Source organism: Suricata suricatta, chromosome 2, assembly GCF_006229205.1.
Source record: "Suricata suricatta isolate VVHF042 chromosome 2, meerkat_22Aug2017_6uvM2_HiC, whole genome shotgun sequence".
NCBI lineage: Eukaryota > Metazoa > Chordata > Mammalia > Carnivora > Herpestidae > Suricata > Suricata suricatta.
Genome location: NC_043701.1, coordinates 65,436,888 through 65,453,675, shown reverse-complemented (window position 1 = coordinate 65,453,675; position 16,788 = coordinate 65,436,888). Strand labels below are relative to the sequence as shown.

Sequence of the window (16,788 nt, the reverse complement as noted above, 5' to 3'; positions counted from 1 at the left end):
GAAACCATGGATATATTCTTGGGAAAGTACTCATAGTTAGCGGGTAATGCTTCTGACCACTCTCTACCTCTAGCGGCTCCAGGAGCAGGAGCAAGTACATAAACAACCTAACATTAAGCTCCGCTCACCAGTACATGGACGCGGCGCTTTAAGTCATGTCACAAGGTACTGAGTTTGAGAACACAAAGACTTAATAGAAGGGTGCTTGGGACTGTAAGTCAAAACCAGGTGTGGACTATTGTAACGTGCTGTGGTTTTAGATTCAGTTCACCTATTCAACTGACATTTTATTTTTTACTCTGTGTCAAGACAGTGTTTAAGAAAATACATATATTCAAAATCCGCTCTCCTTTGTACATTTAGCTGTTTTTAAAGTATGTGTATATACGTATACACACACACACACACACACACATATATATGCCAACATTTTTACTAAATATCATAGTCATTTTTCTCAAGGGGCTAGTGTAGTAGAGCAGAAAGTCTAAGCACATTGACAAATAAGTGCAGTATAGACAGAGAGAAAGGTTTATGGACTTACTGGGAAATAGAATGAGATGCAGGGCTTAACAGAAGAGGACAGCCAGAACAAGGACGAAGTGGGGTGTTCCAGACAGAGGGTTCGGCAGGAGTGTGGCCTCGGGGCTCAGGAACTTTAAGTACACTTGACCCTTGTACAACACAAAGGTGAGGGCCCCCTGTGCAGTCAGAAATCTGTGTATTAACTTTTGCCTTCACTACTAATAGCCTACTGTTGAAAGCCTTACTGAAAACAGTCTGGTAACACACATGTTGTATGCTGTATGTATTAAATACAGTATTCTTACAATAAAGTAAGGTAGAGAAAAATATATTAAGAAAATCATAAACAGTGGAATACCTACCACTCAGCCATAAACAAAAATGAGGTCTTGCCATTTGAAACAACATAGACAGACGTAGAGGATATGATGCTAAGTGAAGTAAGTCAGAGAAAGACAAACACCATATGCTTTCACTTATATGTATAATCTAAAAAAAATGAATAAAGCAGAAACAGATCCATAAATACAGAGAACAAACGGGTGCGTGCCACAGGGGAGAGCAGAGGGATGGGGAAAATGGGTGAAGGGGAGTGGGAGGGACCGGCTTCCAGCCACACGAGGAGTACGTCGTGGGGACGACAGGACGGCGTGAGGAGCAGTCACTGCCAGAGTGATGGCGCTCGTTGTTCAGTGAGGACGGCAGCCACGACTTGCGGTGAGCGTAGCATCGCCACAGAGTTGTTGAACCAGCATGTCATACACCTGAAACTAATGTAGCATTCTATGTCAACTACACTTCAATAAAAAAATTTTTGTTTTCAACAAAGAAAATCACAAGGAAAATATAATCACAGTACTATACAAATTTATTTTAAAAAATCATGTGTAAGTGATTTGAACTCTTGCAGCTCAAACCCTTGTTGTTCAAAGGTCAGCTGAATTTCGTTATGGCCAGAGCACAGGTACAAACAGAGCAAAGGCTCCAAAGGCCACCAGCAGACAGATCTTGGATGCGGTCTTACATCATCTGCTCAGTTAAGCTTGATGCTGTGGGCCTGTTTCTCCCCAGTTCATTACCCACCGGAATCGCCTGTGGTGCTGGTCTAAAATGCACAGTACTTATCCCCATGCTAATTCAGCTGCAGGGCAGGACCCTGGAACCTGAATTGTAAGGCATTCCCTAAAACATTCTAATGCAGGAGAACCTGGGCCACATTTTGAAGAAGTGTTACCATAGACAGTGAAGAACCCTCAAACATTTGTTTAGAATTAGAAGAGGTCACCAGCAGGTCTGGGGGTGGCAGTGAGGAAGCTGGGCTGGAGAGGTGCGCGCCTGGCGGGTGGGGTGAACCGGGTCACCGGCGCGGGGGATGGGAGGGAGCGGGCACCACTGGCCAAGGCGGGGACGGTGCTGCCCGGGTTTAACCTAAATCACATTTCAACAAACAAATACGAAAATCTCCCACAGTACTGCAAAAGTTCATTTAAATATCAGATTCTCCCTGAGGTGTGAGTGCTCTCATGGTTTCGTTCCTGGCCATATTAATTCCCTCTTACTGCTCTCCAGTCTGGACATTTCTTACAAACTTCAAATCTACCTCTGGAGACGGTCTGCTTCCTGGATGCAGGGGTTATCTCAAACTCAACATTCAAAATTGAGATTTTTTTCCTTTCTTAGCCAGAATCCTGGGAATTAAGAGACTCTCCCTTTCCCTCATGTCCATCTAGTTATCTAAATAGGGTGGGAATTTAACTCCCTACCTATTGTAAATTCAGGCTCAGAAAATAAAAAGACAAATTGATATGCATTAAACTCTTCACAATCAGGAATTTAATGTTCACAAGTTTCAGTGATTTAAATGACCTCAGGGATACAGAACATATAGTTATGTAATTTCCCTCAGACAAAAATCTTAACCACAGACCCCAACGAGCCCGGCTCACCACTGACATAACTATGGCTTTATTGCTCTGTTTATCAATATATGGAGAAAATGTCCATAAAGTGAAAAGTATTAGAGTGAAAAGTACTGTTTATGAAAAATTGCTCCCAAAGGAAAATTGATAGTGTTATGAAGGAAATAGAAAGATTTAAAGGCCTTTGTACCCTTAGCTATACAAGGTAGAGGTTTTGGAGAAAGGAGCAGGATGAATTTGGCAGTGGTTTACTTAGTTACAAGGGAGCTTACCATACACTTTACACAGAAAAAGAAAAATGAGTAATTTTTTCTCTTAGTTCTACTCCGAGTTCCAGCCAGTATAAAAATTAATCCTTCAGAGAAAGCTAAAACTAGAAAAAGGCTAGGCAATAGACTAGAAAGAAGAAAAAAAAAACCTAGAAACGGACTCACAGATCAATAGATACCTAACTGGTATCAATGGATATCTGAAAACCTATATAACAGTGGAGCAAGGACATTAAATGGTGATTGGTCAATGGAAAGAAAAAAAGATCTACTTCATTTCCTTAACAAAAAATATAAATTGCTTGAGACTAGAATAGGTAGTTCACGAAAGAGAGTATCTACATGGTCATAAGCACATTAAAATGTGCTCAACATCATTAGTCATGAAGGAAATACTCCAATCACAACCAACACCACTTTGTACCCATTAGAAAGGCTAAAATGAAAATTAAGGGAAATACCAAGAAACACATAATAATTGGGACAACCACTTAGGACAACTGTTTGGCAGAATCTACTAAAGGGAAATATGTATGTGTACCCAATGATCCCAGAACTCTACTCCTCGATATTTAGCAAACAGACTTATGTACTACGGCCACCAAATAACACATTAAAAAATGTTCATAGTAGCAGAATCTGTAATATTCCCAAACCAAAACATCAAAGTATCTATTAAAGGAATGGACACACTGTGGTACATTCATAGGACACATAACTCTATAGCAATGAAAAAGAAGTACCTGCTACTCGTTTGGTAATGAACAAATCCCAGAGGCCGGAGGGGAAGGCTTCTCAGTGGCTGTTCCTATTCTATTGCTGTCTCTAGGTGGAAGTCACAAACAGGGGTGTAAACTTTGTCACGATTAATAGGATTTTTGCAATCTTCTGAATACATGTTATTTTTTTTAATGTTTATTTATTATGAGAGAGAGAAAGAGAGCGAGCGAGAGTACAGGGAAGGGAAAGAGAATCCCAAGCAGGTTCTGCCCTGTCAGCGCACAGCCTGACTCGGGCTCAAACTCCTGAACCGTGAGATCATGACCTGAGCCAAAATCAAGACTCAGACACTTAACTGAGCCACCCAGGCGCCCCTGAATACATATTATATTTTAATGAAGATGTTCCAAGCAACTCCTTACAACATAAAAATGTTTATGAAGTATTTTAGTACCATATTATACAAGTCATCAAGCACATGAAGGAGCTAAATAATTTTTCCAGTTATACTTTAATTTTTTTTTTAGGAAAATAATATCCTATAAAGGTGTCTGTGTCTTGTGAATGTCAAGGGTCCACTGTATTTGTATTTCCTTATGACCAAAACAAACGGGAATAATTTGAAATTCTAAGGACAAACATGAAGACCAATGAACTTTAAAAAAAAATTGACATGAAATGATAGTATTGTTTTCTCTTCTATAATAATCCTTCTACCCAGGTAAAGTCACTCTATCTCATTTTAATCTTATAATTTCTTCTCTCTTTGTGAAATTTTTTCAAAAGTTTATTTCTTTTGAGAGAGAGAGAGAGCCGAGGAGGGGCAGAGAGAGGGCGAGAGAGAGAATCCCAATCAAGCTCTGTGCTGACAGCGAGGCTTGAACTCATGAACCATGAGATCATGACCTGAACTGAAATCAAGAGTCAGAGGCTTAAGTGACTGAGCCACCCAGGCGTCCCTTTTTTTCCTCTTTTGTATGCAGAGGGAAATTATAGACATCCATTAACTTTAATCCCTGGGGTCAGAATTCAAACTTGGGACATCTGGATGGGATCTATGCCCCAGTTGTGAGGTGGGAAGGACCAGTTCCTAACCTCACGTCTGTTTGTTTGGTGCTTTAGTGGATCTTACTAGGCAATAATGAGAAGGATCCCAAGGGCTGACACAAGAAGTATTTGAAGTAGTAGAAGGATTAGAATTCTTTAAATCAGAGATTAAACACCATTCACACACATGATTTAAAGTCTGGAAGGTGGATACTAACTCTAATTCCCTTGGAATAAGGAATGAAAAACCAAGACAAGTAGGCACTGTAAAATTGTTTTTGTTTGTTTTTTAATGGCAGGTCAAATATCCTGAAACATAGATATATTGTGATAGTCTTCTAATCCCACTTGAGTCCGAATATTAAAGTAACACACACACGAGCTAAGAGAATTCAATATTGTTCCAAGGCACTTACTGAATCTCCATGACTAGATGAAAACCAGGACAATTAGGATGGACAAATTAGACAGTATATAATATAAAAATAACTTTTTGCTTACAATTTACAAAATGTATTATTATTACAATCTTTGATCTCTGATAACCTGCAATGCTGGCTGCATGAATCCAGCAATTTTAAAATTCAGAAACTATTTTCTAAAACTTCAGGGCAAATAATTTACAAATAAGGTACACAAAGATTTAGACCATGCAGAAATTTCTTACATCTTCTGTTAATAATATTTTATGACGCAACTTTATCAAATTATATACCTACTTGCCCTGTACATATACAAAATAATGCATACATGATAAAACATTAGCAAAAGAGTAGTCCTTAAACTCAATTTATCATAAAAGTATTACTATATTAACATGTCTACAAGCAGCGTGTAACAGGGTTAAGAGACATTAAGGCAATAATACTTGAAGTTACAAAATAAACCATATGTAATACTTTTTCCTAAGGGTAGTATAAGGCAGGTAGATGGTCCTAGCAAAAAAAATACTAAGGCAACAATCTACACTGCTATTAGTCCCACATTTTTAAGATGGAATACTACAAATCTGGCTTTTAGTGGCACTTGAATTTTCCAGTCTAATTTAAAGTGTCTTTTAGGCTCCCTGAATCATGTCCATTCTGAAGGTGGATCTCTTGGTCCTTTCGGTTTTCCACAGCGATTACGAAAACCTACAATCAAAATGCCATAGTGATTAGTTATGTTCAGAATGTGTTTTAATTTACTAAAAACTCTTAAGTTGCTTTTGGTGGTTTATTTAAGAACCTGAATAAATCATAGCACAAAGTTTGATAAATTTTGCCTTTCCTTATAAGGAAAGCCTAAAAAGATGGCACATACGCTTTTCTCATTCTTTTTTTGGGGGGGTTAAATCAAGGTTTTTTTAATTTATTTTTTATTTATTTTTTTACTTTATAAAGTTTCATTTTTTTTAACATATGCAGTTATTTTCCATCATTTACAATACAGTAGTTACAATGACACTCCAAACAGAAACGCTTTTCTCATTCTTACCAGCATTAACTACATAAAGTTTTTAAGTTATTTATTTAGTAAACAAATTACCAATATCTGTGGCCTCTGTTGGACTTTCTGATAGTTGGTCTTTCTTGTTACTGAAAATAGGTGGACATTCTGTACAAGTCTCTGTGTGAATACCTCCTGCTGGATGATCTAAAATGCAAAATAAAGCCATTGTTAATCACCATCATTTGTAGCATCAAATGTAGGATCCTCTAATTGTTCTCATGTGTGCCTTAAGTTAAAAGAGCAAGTTTTCTCTCTTGGACATCATAATTTCAGAGGCCCAGATAAATATAAATGCAGTGAGGAACACAGGAAATTGTGTTAGGTGTTCTTGAGGGCACCTAGACATCTTCAGTGAGCAGTTCTGCAATGTATGGATTCTCCTTATGCTCTTAACTTTATTTAATAAACTTCAATCTTGCTGTATTATATTTCCTGAAGGTAGTTGTGTGCCAGTGTCCTAAGGCAGTAATTGCAAGTGAACTGCTTTTATATGGAAATCAGTGGCAATCAAGTTCAAGTTCATAATTAAGGGACTACTGGCTTCTAACAGTAGTAATTCTTTGATTCTTTTACATCACTTAGATTTTAGTTCACTTACTGAATCCCCAATGCCATAAGATTAGTAACAAAAGAAATTAACTACTATGATTTATTCATTCTTTCACAACCATTATCACATCCCCTATAACTCTCTAAGAAACTTGTGGAAACTTGGAATACAATCAAATAACAAATGACCCTTCTACTTCGATGCTTGTAGTTTGTTTTTTTTTTTTTATTAAAAACATTTTTTATTTATTGAGACAGACACAGAGCATGAGCAGGGGAGGGGCAGAGAGAGAGGGACACACAGAATCTGAAGCAGGCTCCAGGGTCTGAGCTGTCAGCACAGAGCCCGATGTAGGGCTCAAACCCACAAACCAGAGATCATGACCTGAGCCGAAGTTGGCCGCTTAACTGACGAAGCCACCGAGGCGCCCCTTGGTGCTTGTAGTTTAAACAGAGTCAACAACTTTTTCCTAAAAAGGACTACTAAATAAATATTTTAGGCCTTGTGAGCAACATACAGTTTCTGTCACATATTCTTCAATGATTTCTATTTGTTTTTAAACAACTTTTTTTTTTTGGTAAAATAAGTACTATACCCAATTTGGGGCTCGAACTTGTGAGCCTGAGATCAAGTCACACGCTCTACTGACTAAGCCAGCCAATGTCCCTAAACAAGTCTTTAAGAACATACAAGTTATGGGGCTCTTGGATGGCTCAGTCAATTGTCCGACTCCTGAATTCGGCTCAGGTCATGATCTTGCAGTTCATGAATTGAAGCCTGACATGGACAGTGTGTAGCCTGCTCTGGATTCTCAGTCTCTCTCTCTCTGCCCCTCCCCTATTCGCTCTCTACCACTCTCTCAAAATAAACAAACATTAAAAAAATTTTTTTTTAATTTTTTTTTAAGTTTTATTTATTTTTGAGACAGAGAGAGACAGAGCATGAGAGAGGGGCAGAGAGAGAAGGAGACACAGAACCGGAAGCAGGCTCCGGGCTCTGAGCTAGCTGTCAGCACAGAGCCTGACATGGGGCTCGAGCCCACGAACGTGAGATCTGACCTGAGCCGAAGTTGGAGGCTTAACTGACTGAGCCACCCAGGCACCCCCCAAAAAATTTTTTTAATGTAAAAGTGATTTGTTCAGCTTAAGGTCAGAATAAAAACAAGCCAAGGCCTAGGCTACTAGGAGAGACAAGCATATTATTGTATTAGTGTGATTAAGTTTTATAGTAAAATGACACAGAGTGCAATGGAACAGACAGGAGAGGCATGGAGGTGCAACCAGTGGTGGCTTCTAGGAAGAAATTATGATCTAGTCAAAAGGCCTCAATTTTCATAGTGAAGTAAAAGGTCATCTACTGAGTAAGAGTGAATAGGATTGATTTCAGAAGAAAGTAAAGACTGGATAAATTCAAGGAAAGTAAAGTATGCCAGCTAGAACAGGTAAGATAACCAAGCAAGGGGGGCGGGGGGCAACTGTGGATGAAGATCCAGAACTTAGGCTCAATCTGTAAAACTAAGTAATGCTTCCCAGCTGTATTCAGCAATTTTGAGGGATAAAATAAAATGGCATGGGAGTTGGGGCAAGAAACCAGAGGATAATTTAAAGTAGGACTAGAGTAATGGAGGACAGTATCTAGATTGGATAGAGAAGAGAAACCAGGAAGGAGTTAACATACATTAGAAAAAAAGAATCCAAGGATCCACCAATAGCAGCAGTAGTAATATAATAAAGATAGTAATGTTAATACCACTGCTTCCATTTGAGTGCCTACCATGTGCCAAGCACAGTGTTTGATAGCCCATGTATGTGATTTAATTAAGCCCTCATAACAGTTTTTTAGTGTAGGTACTATTTTTATCTCCTTTTCACAGAGAAAAAAAACTGAGACTAAGATCAGGTAACGTGCCCAGAGTCGTAGAACGGTAAAAATGAAATTGCAAACCAGGTAGGCCTGACTTTAAAGCTCTGTTCTGTTATTCTCCTTATGTTGCCTCAGCAAGTAGACAGAGTCTTAAAAATGTATAAGATGGAATGGAGCCCCATTAGGCAAAGATGCAGGGAGAGAGCAACCGAAGCAGAATGGAGGGTAAGAACAGATGACAGATGAACTGAGGGAATTGTACAGGCTAGGATATTTTGTTGTTGCTGCTGTCTTTAATTTTATTTGAGAGAGAGAGAAAGAGAGCATAGAGTGGAACAGAAGGGCAGAGGGAGGGAGAGAAAGAGAATCTCCACACTCAGCATGAGCCTAATGCAGGGCTTGATCCCACAACCCTGGGATCATGACCTGAACTGAAACCAAAATTCAGATGTGGACGCTCAACCAACTGAGCCACCAGGCGCCCTTAGGCTAGGATGTCTGAGGAGCGGCTTTCATGGTCATTGATTTATAAGCATTCATAATAACTTGATGTATTTTACCATGATAGTACAAGTAATATGGCAGAAAAATATTCTAACTTGGCATTATAATACTGGGTTGAGCTACATAACCTTATTGGTCTTCACAAATGCAGAAGTCCTAAAAGGAAGAATTCCAAAACAGTTTTTAGAGATCCAATTCAATAATCTAGGTTAATTTGGAACATTTATTCAAACCACTGTCAGATCTAGATTCTAAGTGTTTTTATAAACATAAGAATATAAAACACAGGAAAATATTTTAAAAACAATTTCTTTCCTATTAGCCTATAACTACCAGTAATAAATTGTTAGTTTCCATATTAATAATAGTATCTGATACAATAATTAATTTGGAATAATTATATTACACAGTTCAGATTCTAGAAGCGTCCAACATATTCTCACATACAGAAATAACCAAGTAAATAGCATACATCATGAGGCATGCTACTTTATGAAGATTAATCTCTCTATATAAAAAAGAAAATCTAACTTACCACATTTTTCACTTCCAGGGGTTGTCAAGCCCTATAAGGAAGACATTTTAATAGCTATTACAATATATATCTTTTATAAGAAATAATAGAAAATTTGGTTTATTATGACTATATATACCAAGAAGTCAAGATCTACCAAAATTCTCAGTGTTAAAGGGAAAGAAAACAATGGTGTTTTCAACTGGGCTTAAAATTTTGAAATGTTATGATATTTTATACTGGGAATAAAAAGGGAAATTACTTTTTCCTTCTGAATGGAAACTGAAAATGCAGGAGCAACTATACAAAAGAACATACACACAACTCCATTTTGCTTGTCTTCTACCGTATTCATCAAATTATGATATCATACATGGTAGGACATAAATAACATCATTATTACAAGTTACTGCTATTTTATGTGTGCCAAGTAAAGTATATTATGTTTCTTAATCAATTGTAAGATGTACTCTAATTTGGAGGTTATTAAGATATGGGGGATATGTGAAAAATATTAATATTGATGAAAAATGGTATGGGACCATGGCTAATATATTTAGGTGCCAAACATTTGCTGAATGTGAAAAGGAAACCTCACATAACCAGATAAACCAAAGGATGGGACTATGTACTTAGTGTTATAATGGAAGGAACAAATTCTAAGAACATACTATGACCCTGAAAATGTTAACTCCTGTTTCATTCACACGGCCAAAATGATTTAAAACACAGCGTAATTTACAGATTTTAAAAGCAGCCTTGGAAAATAATACTCTGAAGTGATGATTATATGTAGATCATGTTGCCCTTTTTAAAAATTTCAGATCTCAAATTTTATATAGGCTTTTCATCTGAAATCTTACCATAAGAAATGCTGATCAAAAATTATACTTAATAGTCTTCAGTGAAAAAGATAACAAAAGAGCAAAAATACTGAGGTATAGCTGTTCCAACCCCAAAAGGACTCACTTCAGATATTTTTTGTTCAGACGGTTCCTGACTTTGAAATTCACTCCATTCAGATCTTACAGGTGTATCTGAGAAAAAGAAAATGTTTCAGTTAACATCTTTAATTCTTGAACTTCTTACATTAAAGATGCAGAAACAGACCCAATAGATTTTTAGAAACTATCACTTCCATAAAATATTTTCTTATTTCTATTAAGAAAATGCTGTTTATCATTATAAGCCCACTGTAGCGTATACATGTGGCATACTTAGATGTGTTTAGTAGCTTCACTGTTTTTAGCATTCTTGCAATCAGTTAAAATTAATAAAATGCTGGTAAACTGTAACTCAGGTAGGACTAGGGAGGATCCTACCAAGCAGAAGACACTGTAAATATGTTATAGTGTTTCTGTACTCTTTTTTTAAGAAGAAACCGAGGAGAAATCTGTTATCAAGGTTTTGAAATATGATCCCTTTCTCCTAGTTCTTAACGATATAGATGTGTCCTTAAGTGTCCCTCAATTAACACCAACTGAGGTGATGCCCAACTACAACCAAATTAAATGTTTTACTTGCCTAAACTGGCACCCAGTGAGGCAGTTAATGTATTTTAATAAATGCTATTTTTAATGAATAAAAAGATACCAACTTGCATATAAATATTTAACTAAATTCTAGTATCCAACAAATGCAGCCATTCTACCAATCATAGCAAATAAAAATATTTTAATGTATTTTTCAAAAAATTTTTTCATACAAGGAATTAAAAACATTTGTCAATATCAATTCAAACCTTTTTTGAATGTCTGCAGCTCAATAGTTACTAAACTAAAAATCAGCCATGTTTTTCAGAGTTTATTATTACAGTACAATAATAAAAAAGAAGAGACACTCACTATGTTCACTTGCTAACACAAAGGATTCAGGAGTTCTTTCAGGTAGGGGAGGAGGTGAATCTTCACTAACATCGACATCTACATTAAATACATAAAATTCAAACAAATTATTAAAGAATATTAACTCATTAAAAAATGAACTTGTTATCTAAGCAAAATAAGAGACTTTCTTGACATTCTAAAATCATTTCCACAAGTATCTAAGAGAACCAAGTTTTATTTTTTTTTAATGTTTAGTTTTGAGAGAGAACGCACGAGCCAGGGAGGGGCATAGAGTGAGACCGAGGATCTGAAGCCGGCTCTGGGCTGACAGCAGAGACCCCAATGCAGGGCTCAAACTCACGAACCATGAGATCATTACCTGGGCCAAAATCAGACACTTAAACCAATGAGCCACCCATATGCCCCTAAAAGAATCAGTTTTTAAAAATGCAAAAAACAAGAAATCCTTACTACTCAATGTGTTATCAAGAATTATGAAATGAGCAAAGCAGAATGAACTCATTCACTGCTGCAGAGAAAATGACTCTTTCCTGACTTTCCTAACACCCTGCAGACATCGACCACTCTGTCCTCTCAGTGTGAAGACAGCCTTCAGTAGAAAAGCCAGTGCGCAAGGAACGTCTCTACTTGCTTGCAGATGATGCTTTGAGTGCACAAAAGAAACCTTTGGTCATTTGACTCAAGCCAGTGTTTCTGAAACTGGAATCGACTGCTTAACTCTTAACAGGAGTTTTGCCATACCACACACCTGTCCTATTTATTTAAAAAAAAATTTTTTTTATATTCATTTTTGAGAAACCACGCTGGCGACAGAGGGTCAGAGATCTGAAGCCGGCTCCAGGCTCTGAGCTGTCAGCACAGGGCCTGATGTGAGTCTCAAACCCACGACCATGAGATCATGACCTGAGCCAAAGTTGGACACTTAACCGACTGAGCCACCCAAGCACCCCGTCCTTTTTACCTTTTAAATCCAATTCATTTTTAACCTATGTCCTTTGATCATATTTTAAACAGTAGTGACTAAAATAACAAATCTGAAGTGTTCGTTTTCTAGCATAAAACTATTACTTTTTTTTAATGTTCATTTAATGCTTAAAATCTTGTGAACAATGGCTTATGACCTACTGGGAGAATACTGACTGAAGCCATATTAAAGGCTTTCACCAGTAAAAACAAAAGAAGCTCTTAGCCTTTCTACAATAGGGTAAATGGGGTTTCACTGGAGGTACAGAAGGAAAATATGAGGATATGATTCCGTGCATGGGTTCTCAGGTTAGGGAGGATGGGGTGAAGAAAGGGAAATGTAAGAATCCTGTATTATTTTGTCTGGGCCTTGACAGCTGTTCTCTTTAAAAAATGAAAATCTTGCCACGATACTTTGCTATTTAACCATATCTGATAGGCTATGCGTTAAAGAGACTGAAAATCAAACAAAGCCATTTCAGTTTTCAACTAGCATAAGCCAGATATGATTGTGCTTGTCCTTCCAACATTTAGTTAGCTAAAGACCCAAGAAAATACAGACTCTGGGTCTCAGTAAGAATTCTAGTCCAGTATTTTATATGTCAGTCACTAGTAACTGTAACTCTCTCCTGCATATAAAGTGAAGACCCATCCACCTTATCTAAGTAGTAATAATCTGAGACACCATCATTCTTCCCCTGGCCCTTGTGTTACTAACAGCTCACAACGAAAGAGAGCTGTCAGAGGGAAGGGATACATAATCTTGGCACTGTAGTGCCATTTCATAATTAAGTGAACAAATCATGAAAGGCTGTCTTGCTTACATTAAGTATCTTGCAGAAACTATACCTCTTTTTCTCATAGCAGTGTTTATTTTTGAAGACTTCTATTTTCTAACTGTGGCTCTTGCTTTTCAGCTCCATGTTTTTCCTTCAATCTTTGGACTGCCTTTCCTATATTATACACCTTTCCTATGTTCTATTTTAGAGATTATCCAACCAGACACCACACATTTTACACAGGCTTTTGCAAATCATACACCGAATGGGGACTCAGTGTAGCCAGGTTTGAGAAATCCTTCAGGAAGCCAGAGTCAATATTAAAATCAGAATTCATTGCCAGGAATTTTTGCCAGGAAGAAACTAAAGCAAAAGGTTGTTTTAGGTATCAAAATACAATTGTTCTGCTCAACTCCCTAACAAGGTCTAAAACAAGCAAACAAAAATCTAATTCTTGTGCCAATGGTTCATCTACAAATAACTAGAAACATCAAAAACAGGACTGCTTGTTATGTTGCAGCACAGAACAGTAACACAGGAAAATCTTCAGTTAATACCAAACTCACTTAGCATAGTTAGGATAGGGCAAAAATAAACCAGAAGTCACTTACAACTATTTTGTTTTGAAATACAAATAAAATGCAGAGAAGTGAGCTAGTATACAGCAGGATAACTTCAAACATCCTCTTCAGTACTTCCTATTTTGTTATTATTTTTTAATGTTAATTTTTCTCACACACACACACACACACAGTGTGAGCGCAGGAGGGGCAGAGGGAGGGAGACACAGAATCGGAAACAGGCTCCAGGCTCTGAGGTGTCAGGAAAGAGCCCGATGTGGAGCTCCAACTCACAAACTGTGAGATCATGACCTGAGCGGAATTCAGATGCTTAAGTGACTGAGCCACGCAGGCGCCCCAGTATTTTGAAGGAACTTTTTCTGTTATCACAAAAAGACTGGTCGGGTGGCAGTAATTTTTAATAAGCTATCATATCATGCATCCTTCCTGCCCTCACACCAAATTCTGTTTCTACTGATCCTTAAAAAAAAATATTTCCTAGGTACAAGATACAAGATAGATGGCCTTCTTGATGTACTTCAAAAGCCCAAAATGAAAATTTCTCATCAACCCATTTTCTTGTGTAGCTACAACCTGGCATTTATTTTTCAAGCTCTGAATTTGAGGAGGAAACAGATACTAACAATTATAAATTATGGCAAACTGGTAATGTTTGTTATGGTAACCATTATCTTCTGAAGGTCCTTCAAATAAAACACAGAAGAATCAAGACTACAGAAAATCCTATAAATTTAAGAACATTCCTTAGATTCTCACTTACTCTACCAGATACATTCTCAAGATTAAAAAACACAGTCTGTGTCAGTTGGGGAAAATAAAGACGCCATTCTATGGGTGGTACTTATTAGGTCAGAAATAGAAACAGAAAATTATCCTTCGAGTTCACAGTACTTATTTTGCTTGTACATTGTAAATACAAGCCTATATAGGTCATGATCAGAGCTCACTGACAAGTCCTTAAATAGTCGTATCAAGGACTTAGATAAGGATATGTCCCACTCACTACTAAATGAATTAAATTTCCTGTACTCTGCTGAGTAGTTGCAATTTTGCCTCTTGCTTCATCTTAGAGGTGAAAGCAACCTTATGTCAGGTATAAAAGGTATTCTGTAGTTAAAAAAAGCTTTAAACAGTGAACTGGTATTTGTGATAAACACAGTTAGAGGCCCAATGAAGCCATCTGACAACATTTGTGTCACTATTTCGTGAAGCAGTTCTGTCTTCCCTAAATTATTTCTGATTATTCAGTCAGATAAAGTTTTGGCCCACATAAAATACTAAAGCACAAAACTTTTCAGTTTCAACCATTGAAATACCTTGGAAACACAAAACCTAGTAATGCAATTAATCAAATTAAGGTAATAAATAGAGCTTACTTTATCATTATTTTTAAATATAAACCTTCTTTAAAATAGTATCTCAAATAATCTACAGTGAAATATGGAACAAAACATAATGGATATAGTGCTCAGAACAGTGACTGGCACACAGCAAAAATATTTAAGTGTTAGATCCTGTTGTTATTACCTTGTTCAGCACCTGAATGTACTGTTCCTGCTACATCATGTCTAGCAATGGACATTGGCAATACTTTCCTTGTAGAAATGCTTTCAGTACTAGTGGCAGCAGAAACTGTGGCACTTGCTGTTGAAATATTAGTTTTATTCTTGGTCACAGCACCGTCAGAGTTCCTTTCATCTGAGTCCGAGTCATCAGAGTGAAGAGGATTAGTAAAACTGAGGGGTGCTCTGAAGAGAGGCGAGCTGTTATGATCTGCAGAATTATGGGTGTCAACTGGTGTTGTGGGGCTTGGTGTTAAACTCACAGTTTTCACTGTTTGACAGTGGAGATCGGAGGGTCTGCCTTCAGACAAATCAGGTATGGGTAGGGTATTTTCAGGTCCATGAAATGACCACGTTACATGTCCTTTCTCATCAAGAGGCAAGCGGTCTGGCCTTGGAGGTGTGCCTGAGTTCTTCTGTGATTCTTCTGCTGGAACAACTGGAACTTTACTTGACTGTGTTGCACTGCAGTCCACGCAAGAATTCTGCGAAATATCATCTATTTTAGGATCCCCTGGACTCAATTCTTGGGACTTACAGGTTTTATCAATTATACAAGGTGGAGTCGATTTAATTTTAATTGCATGTCCCCTATTCAAGAGTGTGTTCCCATCAAAACTTTTTGGTCCCTCTTGGAGGGGGACCTTCTTAATCTCAAAACTTAAATTTCGCTCCCGTTTTTTATCCATCTGTTCAATAGCTGACTCATTTTTCCCTGGAAGTTCAGGTGACTTATTATAGTTTCTGTTGAGGTCTGTTGAATGTTGTTCTGAGGAAACCATGTGCAACACTGGCTTTGGATGGTATCTGTCATTGTCCTGCCACACGGTAGTGACTGTTGGAAAGGCTGATGGGGGAGAAGGTGTCAAGATGGGTGGCACTGGATGAGGTTCTGGTGGCTGAAGTATTTCTTCCTTGGCATCCCCTTCAACAAGGCAACTGAAAACATTAAAAGGCATCATAAGAATGCTCATCCTTTCATGAATAAAAAACTATAAACTGTCAAAATTTAATGTTTAGTGAGGCAATATATATACTGTTTACAAATACAAGGATTTTCATGAAAAACAGGTCTCCTCCCACAGCCTTTCAGCTACCCAGAGACATCAACTTTCAACCTTTTTAAGAGCTACTTGTAAGACTCACCTCCATTATTTCAAAATATTTCAAAATGCATAAATTATCTTTTTTCCATAAATTGTTATTTCTTGATTTCACACAATCTCGATTATCTTCCTACTATATATCTTTTCTGTCTTCTCGATACTGTTATAACTTTGAGCTAGTTCAATCTTATCACTATAGATATCATTCTTACCCATGACACCATGATTTCCTAATCTTCTCTTACACAACCTCTTGTTTTTCTCTAATTGCCTTGTGTTTCAGATGGCTTAGTTCTCTATGCATGATCAGTAATTCAGCCCTTCTTTTTTTCCCCACATTTCTACACCTCTTCTCAGTCAGTCAGGAAGCACACTATAGGTAATTATCAACACCACACACGTCCCTCTTAGCTCCTTGGGGCTCAAGCTCCAGCGTGTACCACTGACCACCTAGGCCCAAAGAGCTGACGTTCTCTCCGGTGTTGGACTCTCCTATTTTCCAGGTTCCGTAAAGTACACTTCTTGGTTTTGGTGGTTATATTCTCCAG

General features: G+C 37.5%; 1 protein-coding gene across 1 annotated transcript in view; it reads right to left on the bottom strand.

The window, feature by feature from the left end:
- Positions 1–4,752: 4,752 nt before the first annotated feature.
- The window catches only part of PTPN12 (protein tyrosine phosphatase non-receptor type 12), a 92,641-nt gene continuing 80,605 nt past the window's right edge, over positions 4,753–16,788 (bottom strand). The window contains exons 13-18 of the mRNA XM_029927894.1: positions 15,100–16,073; positions 11,247–11,324; positions 10,372–10,439; positions 9,424–9,454; positions 6,008–6,115; positions 4,753–5,613 (exon numbers count right to left, since the gene is read on the bottom strand). Of these exons, the coding sequence (XP_029783754.1) occupies positions 5,552–5,613; positions 6,008–6,115; positions 9,424–9,454; positions 10,372–10,439; positions 11,247–11,324; positions 15,100–16,073 (1,321 nt within the window). The 3' untranslated portion in view covers positions 4,753–5,551. The remainder of the gene's footprint in view (positions 5,614–6,007; positions 6,116–9,423; positions 9,455–10,371; positions 10,440–11,246; positions 11,325–15,099; positions 16,074–16,788) is intronic.